The sequence below is a fragment of the Nicotiana tabacum genome, chromosome 23 (genome assembly GCF_000715075.1).
Source record: "Nicotiana tabacum cultivar K326 chromosome 23, ASM71507v2, whole genome shotgun sequence".
NCBI classification, from domain to species: domain Eukaryota; kingdom Viridiplantae; phylum Streptophyta; class Magnoliopsida; order Solanales; family Solanaceae; genus Nicotiana; species Nicotiana tabacum.
In genome coordinates this window covers 43747392-43757015 of record NC_134102.1, presented here as the reverse complement: position 1 = coordinate 43757015, position 9624 = coordinate 43747392, and the positions used below count along the sequence as shown (strand labels likewise).

General features: G+C 35.4%; 1 protein-coding gene across 3 annotated transcripts; it reads left to right on the top strand.

Moving 5' to 3' along the window:
• The first annotated feature begins 218 nt into the window (after positions 1-218).
• LOC107811079 (MADS-box transcription factor 23-like) lies at positions 219-8863 on the top strand. 3 transcript variants are annotated; one of them, XM_016635933.2, is made up of 9 exons: positions 219-353; positions 447-692; positions 4373-4448; positions 4966-5027; positions 5803-5902; positions 6004-6045; positions 6138-6221; positions 6308-6396; positions 6489-8863. In XM_016635933.2, the coding sequence occupies exons 2-9, from the start codon at positions 511-513 to the stop codon at positions 6502-6504; spliced, it is 651 nt and encodes a 216-aa protein (XP_016491419.1). In that variant the 5' UTR covers positions 219-353; positions 447-510; the 3' UTR covers positions 6505-8863. The 3 variants fall into 3 exon arrangements, with proteins under 3 accessions (XP_016491419.1, XP_016491418.1, XP_016491420.1); XM_016635932.2 differs by having other exon boundaries at positions 246-353; positions 463-692; XM_016635934.2 differs by lacking the exon at positions 219-353 and having other exon boundaries at positions 361-692; positions 4394-4448.
• Positions 8864-9624: the final 761 nt, after the last annotated feature.

The following is a 9624-nucleotide window of genomic DNA, read 5'->3' as shown; positions in this document are numbered from 1 at the left end:
CCTTAGACTGAAATGTAATCACATGGTATGTCTCCTTGTAATTACAAGACTATCCTAAAAACGTTTAATAATTAAATCGACGTACGCTAACATCCAAAAAATTTAGGCGTGTTAGGTTCATGTGCGTTGTTATGGAGAAAAGGTACGATTAGTAGAGTATATTACTATACTATATGATAGTGTCTGGCTGTTAAGCAACTCTATTGTCTGTATTTTAGTTTATCCATGACCTCATCTCACACGTACTCATAAACCACTTTTGAATTATAGGGTTTCATCAAAACAAGCGGTTTTTTCATCCTTGTATTGCTCGCGCTGACCATAAATTTCTAACCAATTAAGCATCTCAAACAGTAAGCACCCCTCTCATCATTTTCTCGTAAATATGCAATTTTTCCATTTAACCAATAAATTCAATTATCAATTGACATTGAAAGCCAATTTAGTTTGGTTCGTGTGCAGAAGCTGGAAGCTGTAAAGCTCTACGTTGTAGCAGTGAAGGGTTAAATTATGGCAAGAGGAAAGATCGCGATCAGAAGAATTGACAATCCGGCCAGTAGGCAGGTGACCTTCTCAAAACGGAAAAGCGGATTAATTAAGAAAGCCAAGGAACTAGCCATCCTTTGCGACGCTGAAGTTGGAGTAACCATCTTTTCCAGTACTGGTCGGCTCTATGAATACTCAAACTCCAGGTTCTTATTAAAGAAATTTCATTCGAAATTAACCATACAAAATATTTGCAGGACTGATTTGAAACTTAGTCTACTCTACTACGTCTTAATTAAGTTTTCTATCGCGGAAATAAATAACATGTTCTTTAATGCTGAGACATTATATGCTCAGTTAGAACAGAAGTAATTATATACTAACAATAATTTGGAGAATTAAATTAATTAATTAATTTAACTCATTATCCTTGGAGCTAGGTGAAAATAATACCCGTCAATCTTAATTAAGCAGCAGTTAACAAAGCTTTCTAATTGGTCCTTCCGCCTGCAGGGTACTAGACGAATATAAATGATGTATGAATTAGGATGAGGAGGTTTTTACCATAGGGCTTACCTTTGTTGGAATAGGTTATATTTCTTGAAATTTTGTATCGGTGACATGCCTTGAGAAGATAAGATCTGCTAGCCTGCTAGTATGAGAATCAATATGAAAGTGTTGGAAATTTTGGGGAGACTTTATTAGAAGCATCTTTAAATCATCAAATTCTCATGATGAGAAGTGAAGGAAAGTGTTTTTACTTATTTTCTCAACTTGGCTTTAATAAAATGACCATTGGTACCTATTTACTTATCAACACTGTTCTAACGTGCACCTTTTTTTTCCAAATACATGTATAGTATCATGTATGCATTCTTATTAGTCTCTTTAAAAAAAAATGATATATTTTTATATTTAGAAACAATTCAACTTTAAATTTTTTATTTTATAGCTTTTATAGCCAGACAAATACTATGACCCAACAAAACTTTTGTCCCTTAAGCTTTTAGGACCGCATGTTTCAAAAGTGTTCTTTTTTTTCTTAAATTTTTTGGCAAGTCAAACTAACTCATCTAAATTGAAACGAATGGAGTAAAAGTTTTGCAATGACCCCTTCATCCATCAACTCTTCTAGATCGTGAACAAGTTGTCAAGTGCCGCATGTGTGCTTAGTTCAACACTAAGTACGTGACAAAATGCTTTGCTTAAGAATCGTACTCATGCACCTCCAAACACCTCAAGAGTTAATTATTTTCGACCTTGATCCAAATCACCAATGGATCTTTTTATTTGGGTATTGACTATTCTATTTTAGTTCTCTTACTATTTTCTATATAACTACGATATTAGATTCCTTTCTTTTCTTTATGTTATTTTGTTTTTTTGTAAAAGTCGTAAAGTAAATAGTAAGAGTCAGTTTCATGAACAGTAAAGGTCGTTCATGAATAGTAAGAGTCAAGAGTCAGTTTCATGAACAGTAGGTTGATGGGTGCTTGAGCACAATACATTCATATCTAGATCCACCCCTGCTGGTCTAGGTACAAGTTCGAAGAAAGTTTATAAATATCAAGGTACTATATATAGACATTTTCTTTAAGGAAAGTTGAGAGAAGTAAGAAGAGTACATTTTGAAGAGAAACCATGATTGAGAATCCTCTTCGTTTCCAAAATTTTTAACTTATGGCATCAAAGTTAATTGTCTTGAGAAACATGCGGACGAAGATTCGAAAATGAATGATCTTCAGAATAAAACGAATGTGAATGAGATTAGCTAGATGATGGGATGGGGAAGCACGAAGCTGAAGACATTATATTTTTAGGTAGTAGAACTACGTACCGAGATAGCAATTAAGTAGCTTTTGAAAGATTTGAGGATAAGGAGCCCACCGACGTTTATAATCCTGATAAAGCAGTTACCTATATGGAGTAGATGTATGAGGAAGAATCTTGAATAGATAGGTAGCAAATAATGTCACTTCCATGAGAAAGATGGATAACCTCAATCTCATTCATCATAGATTTGGTGATGAGATATTCAAGAACAATACTTTCTATATATGAAGACAGAAAAAAGGTAATAATGACAATGACAAATGATGATGAGAGAGACGAAGAAGAATTGATGGATGATTCTATAGCTGCAAAACTTCAACGATCCGTGATTCATGATTTAGCATTGTTGTCACAATAGAAGAGTTCATGGATTTGGAGATCACGACCATTGATAAACTTGTCCAAACTTTTGCGAGTCCATGAAAAACCGAAATAAGAATCAGCCAGACAAGCTTTGCAAGCAAATGCTTGTTAAAAGAGGAAATATGAAACATTTGATTCTCATGAAATTGGTTGTGAACAAGGTAGCGAGGAAGATCCAAGAAAGAATTTGAACTCAAGGTGGTAAAGTCACAAGAATAAGTTATGGATATCTTTAGCCAGCCATTAAAGATTGATGTTTCCCAAAATGCCTATTGTAATGAATCAATTATTTTAAAGGAAGATGCGGAATAATAAAATTAGATTCATCCAAATTAGCACATGAATTTACTTGGTTCATGTTTTAAGAAATTGATGTAACAATGATAGTTTTGTACGTACATGTATTTGAGAAAGGGAGAACTCTAGAGTTAAATAACGTAGAACGTAAAGTGCTACCAATCGCATAGTATAAGTGCACAACTATTTGCGACAGTAAAAATAATTAATGACAAATCTACGGTTAATATATTATCATTATGAAAAAAGACTTCTAGATACAAGTCACAATGAACTACTAATAATAATATCATTATTAAAAAAATTCTAGTCAAGTCACAATTGTGCTACTTATTGAAAACGATATATAATAGCATCATTTCTTATAATTGCAAAAGCTTTTCGCTTTTCTGTTTTCCATTTTTATAGTACCCGAAACGTTTTTCTTTTGAGCCACAAAAACCACAAAAAATATTAAGAGAGGCACATTCTTTTCTTTTTCAATTTCTCTAGCTTCAATCAATTCTTAGTTCTTACTTTTTCGTTTTTATGTGCCACAATGAGACAAATAAATAAAAAAGGAAACATAAAAAAGAAGAGAACACAAAGAAAACATCAACAATTGAAAGAATAAGACTAGATATGGAATTAGGGAAAGAAGAGAAAGTCAATGTGTTGTGGAAAAGTAGCGAATGCTTTGCTTAAGAATCGTACTTATGCTCCTCCAAACTCCTCAAGCGTTAACTTTCGCCCTTGATCCAAAGCACCAAGGGATCTTTTTATTTACTGGGTATTGACTATTCTATTTTAGTTCTCTTACTGTTTTCTATATAACTACTAGAGTCAAGTTGGTGTTAATGGGTGCTTGAGCACAATAAGTTCATACCTCGATCAACCCTGCTGGTCTAGGTACAAGTTCGAAAAAAATTTATAAATATCAAGGCACTATATATAGACATTTTTATTTAAGGTAAACTGAGAGACTTGAAGAAGAATATTTCCTCCGCTTGTTTTCCAGCACTACAATTTTTCATCTTTTGTTGGTTAAGAGGAAGGAAAAATACAAAACAGATGTTGTTTGTGTTTTGGTTGCAACATTACAAGTTAATAGCATGAACTCATGTAGGAATATCTTGGTTGTTTTATATCTTTTGATCACTTTTCTTTCAGTTTTAGACTAGCAAAAATCCCATGTATAAGTTCTTCGTCGATCAGTGAAAACTGTAGTAAAAGAACGGTTACTCTCATTCTTCCTATAGGATTAGAGGAGGCAAAGCTCCTTGATTTGCTCATGTGTGTAATCACACGTTCGCATGCTATAATCTCCTCATCACCAAATAGCATAATTTCCACCTTTAATATCTTGGCAATGTAGACCTTCCAATTGACTAATATCTTAGCTTTTCCTTATCAGCATGAAATCAATATTTGACAGATATAATGAAGAGAAGGAACATCATCAATTGTTGACACCCTTTTCAGAGGCCAAGGTAATCTTCTACTCATTTTACTCCTTATAGATCCACGACTTCACTAACATTAATAATCGTCTAAACAGAACTTAGTTAGCTCAATTCAATCTAAATTTCAATTGCATCGGACCCTCTGTAAAAATAAAACCATTGGCAGAAACAACAAGGTTTCTGAGTTAGAATATGCCTTTTGCGTTTTAATTAAAGCCGCATTGTGGTGTCGGGGGCTTTGGTATTGACCACTACCTTGTATGTTGAGAACCAAAAAGTGAATACACTTTGAGATCTTCCAAAATATTGATCTGCTGTTGCGGTGCAGCATCTGATTTTCCTCTTGGGTATGTGAAAATGCCTAGAAGGGATATGTATCTTGCGAAAGATATCTGGTAAATGTAAATGAAGTCCTTCTAACCAACCAAAAAACTGTAATAGAAAAAAAAAAATGTTTCAAAGACCAAGCAATGCTTCACTCAACAATATTATTGCTGGTTTCCTTTTTAACATCATTAAAACGGCTATGTTTCTTAACTGCCAGTTGTGGCGGACAGAGGCAAAAAGGCTGAGACAGCAAATGGACGATCTGCAAGAGAACTACAGGTTCACATATTACTTTTTCCAAGAGCATGCATAATATCCCCTTCGCCTAGCCGATGCATATATATATTTTGTACAAATACGCAATGTCTAGTGAAGGTATTCTAAATGTAGATGCACATTAGCTAAAAATTATTTGAAGGGAATATATATACACTACAAAATGAATTCTTATAAGCATTTGTAGTGATTATATCATGACATTCTGGCTATTCCTCATATATATCAACATTGATTGTAGTAACAAATGTAAAAAACACTCCAAAGTAGAGGTGTATTTTAGTGTGAAAGGTCCTCTCTTACTGATGAAGTTGGTGTGCTCTACTTGAACAGCTGTTACGTTGATGTTGAATCAATCGACCAAAACAAAAAGGATACCTAAAAGGAAATAGAAAAGATACAGCTATCTACCAGAGATTGAACTTCAATACAAAGATTTTGTAATTATTGACAAGGATTTGGTGAGATTCATTTGAAAATATAAGGCAGTTTGTAATTGTCAAAATGTCCACATATATCAAGATCATCACATTCAGAAAATAATTTGGGACCTCTGTCTTTGTTTAATACTATAAATTTCCACGCTTATGCTTGATCTAAATCTGGACTGAGGATGCATGATCTTATCCTAATCACGTTTAAGAATGAAAAATATATATCCAATTAATTACTTACTAGTAAAACAAAAGCAAGACTAATATGACACGTATTATGCTGATGTCTTTGGTTATTAGCAAAGTTATAGAATGTCAACAACTATCAAAGTAAAATATTGCAGGAGACTTAAGGGTGAAGAACTTTCAGGCATGAGAATCGGCGATCTCCACACTCTGGAAAACCAACTGGAAATGAGATTGAACAATATCCGCACTAGAAAGGCAAGAAAATCTCTTCCTTATCCAATTTTTATATGGCATAACATATAATTTAACTAATGACATCAATGTTTAATATTTCACAAGCTTTCACGTTTTTGCAGGAAAAAATGCTAACTGATGAGATAGAAGAATTAAATCAAAAGGTTTTTTAATCACAGTACATAAATTTGATTCTAATTAGAAGCTGATTTGCCCTTGTTCTAATTACCTACCACCTCTAATTAATATCCTGCAGAGAGCTCTTATTCATCATGAAAATATAGAACTGTCTAAGAAGGTCACTCTCGTCCAACATGAAAATAGACAACTTCATAAGAAGGTACATATTTCTGTTATAAACTCAGAAAACAGAGATATCTACCTCATATGAGTGCACCAGAAATTAAAGTTTTTTTCTTTTCTCAGGGTTATGGAGCAATTGACATTAGAAAAGAAGAGGGAAGTTTCAGTGGACAAGCGAAATCATGTGTTCCAGAACACGAAATTAGATTGGGGTAATATTCTTTGAGATTCATCAACTTGTACAGAAACCTTTGATATAGCAATCTCACAGACTAATTTAAATGTGTTGACTGAAACTTATCAGGTTACAACTGCAATAAATCTGATCGCGTCTAGCAGAAAGCATGGCCAAAGTTAAGTGATCACGCCCAACTATGCCTTATAAAAAGGACTAAGCGGTCGTTGTAAATATAATCCGGTTTACAAGTCAGGAGTCGAATCCCACAGAGAACTAATGCTTAGCTACAACTGTTCAATATTACTAAGAAACACAAGTCCAAATAATTTTCTAATTATAGAGATTATAATATTTATTTCTAACTAATTAACGAATAACTATTATAAAGCAGTAAAATTATTAAATAACAAGGATGAAATTTGATACAAGAATAAGGAGGTCTAGAGTTATGATTTTCCCAATTGTCAGAATCCTTCCCGCTATGCCTTCTATAATTTTACCTAAATTTTCTCTACCGATCATGAGCTCTATGAGTGTCGTAATTCTCTCCCAAGTAACTACCACAATGTACTAGACATATTTTTCCGAATTACGTTAGCTGGCACTAAGTACGGCTCACTCGGATCGCACCAAGATTTTGTTATTCCTAATCCCACCTTTAAACCCTCCGTATTGATCCCTCATTTACGTTAGGAGTGATGTTGTTCAACAACTACCTAAATATGCACTCTCTTCTGAGTAATACATACTAAATAGGCACAATCGATTGAGAGCTCTTCAACCAACCACAATAATAACGTAGTTGAACAAGTAGAGAAATCCAACGGCTCAATTATATAAAAACATAACAAGAATTTATCCTACAAAAGGTTCTATCAAAACTCTAGATAATAAATTAGCTATTCATAATAGTATGTAAAACTACAACACTAGAATTCATAACCAATAATGGAAATAGGAAGAAGGAAGTGAAAAACTCGTAGAAGAATTTTCCGCCTTGTTCCTAGTGTGTTCTTGCCTCCTTAGGTCAAAATCCCAGGTCTAATCTCGGTCCCCTCTCCGTCTCCTCTAAAAAATGGTGTTTAATGACTATTTATATGTGTAGGGAAAAGGCCTAGACGAAATAACCTAGTCCAAAATCAAAAAGCAGATGAAATAGGCTTGAAACCCGGACCACGCGTCACCTTGAGACAGACCGCGCCTAGCCTGCTCTGCCGCGTGCCTCCAGCTCGCCTTACACCGTGCGTCGCCAACTTTTTAGCGAGCAAATATCCTCGCGTAGCCTGACTACTTCCTCAATTCAATTCTGCTGCCTAACTCTTCAAATTAACGTTTTCTCTTCTTTTTTAAAAATCTTTTGCATTTTTTCATTTTGTCTCACATCGCGAGCCAGTGTTAACGAGAGGCTGGAGGTTTGGAGACAGGCTCTTGAGTCTAAGGGTTTCAAGCTGAGCAGGATGAAGACGGAATACCTGGAGTGAAAGTTCAGCGCTGAGCCAGGGGAAGTGGGCGTGGATGTGAGGCTTGATTCACAAGGTCATCCCGAGTAGAGGCAACTTCAAGTACCTTGGTTCGGTTATCCAGGGGGGAGGGGAGATCGACGAGGATGTTACACACCGTATTGGGGTAGGATGGATGAAGTGGAGGTTAGAATCTGGAGTCCTGTATGACAAGAGAGTGCCACCGATACTCAAAGGTAAGTTCTATAAAGCGGTGGTTAGACCAACCATGATGTATGGGGCTGAGTGTTGGCCCGTTAAGAACTCACATATCCAGAAGATTAAAGTAGCAGAAATGAGGATGTTGCGGTGGATGTGCGGGTACACTAGGATAGATAAGATTATGAATGATGATATTCGGAAGAAGGTGCACGTGGCTCCTATTGATGATAAGATGCGGGAAGCGAGACTTAGATGGTTCGGACATGTTCAGAGGAGAAGCCCACATGCTCTGGTATGGAGGTGTGAGCGGCTGGTTGTGGAGGGTACGAGAAGAGGTAGATGGCGGCCTAAGAAGTATTGGGGAGAGGTGATCAGGCAGGATATGGCGAGGCTCCAGATTTCCGAGGATATGACACTTGATAGGAAGATGTGGAGGTCGAGTATTAGGGTTGTAGGTTAGGAGATAGTTGAGTCGTGCCTTACTTCGTACCATTGTGGGACTAGCCATGTAGGGTTTTTGTCTAAGATAGCTAGTGGCAATATTGTGTCTTACTATTTCACTTTTCAGTGCATGTCCTATTTACTAGCTATCGCTTTTGTTTTGCATCTTTCTTCTAGATTTCATGGTATTCTTATTTTTCTTATGATTGTTGTGGTGATACTAATATTGTCTCCCTTTGCTTTGCATCTTTCTTCTGGATTTCATGGTGTTCCTATTTTTCCTATGATTGCTGTTGTGATACTAATATTGTCTCATTTTTGTCCTTTTGTCTTTTTGTTTTTTGGAGCCGAGGGTCTTTCAGAAACAACCTCTCTACTCCTTCGGGGTAGGGGTAAGGTCTGCGTACACACTACCCTCCCCAGATCCCATTAATGGGATTTTACTGGGTTGTTGTTGTTGTTGTTGTTGTTGTTGTTGTTGTTGTTGTTGTTTTGTCTTCAAACATTGCACGATTATACATAATAATATTTTCCATCATCAAATAATCACAAACCACTCTTGTAGTATATAAAATACACATAAAATCTCTACTTTGCTCTCAAGTTCATCTTCAACGTACCTACACATAAACTAAAGTCAATTAAGCACAAATATAATATAGTTTAGCATTAAAGCACTAAAATATAAGGTAAGTAATGCACTAAAAATATATAATTATAGCCAAACATCATTACCCCACACTTAAACGTTGCTCGTCCTCGAGTCAACTAACAATTCACACTATCCTTGAGCACTTTGTTTTTACACAATTGAGGCACACTACACCAATGACCATGGTTAATTGCAACAATTCAACTTTAGCATATGCAATCACATACACTTCCCTTTTCTTATGCCAAACTTCAAAAATATTCAAACAAAGACAGCATGCTCATAACAATCCTAGCCTCAAAAAATGACTCAATAGTGACAATGCACTCATGGCTTGAACACCTAACATCATAGAGAGAAGTCTAATAACGTCACCTATCCCTCACGAAATCATGTGCCCTCACAACAAGAATAAATGAGTAAGTTGAATCCACACATTCGAATCAAATGCTCAAATATATTTTAAGGACTCAGATAAATCAAAGAAATTCCTCATTCTTACAAAGAA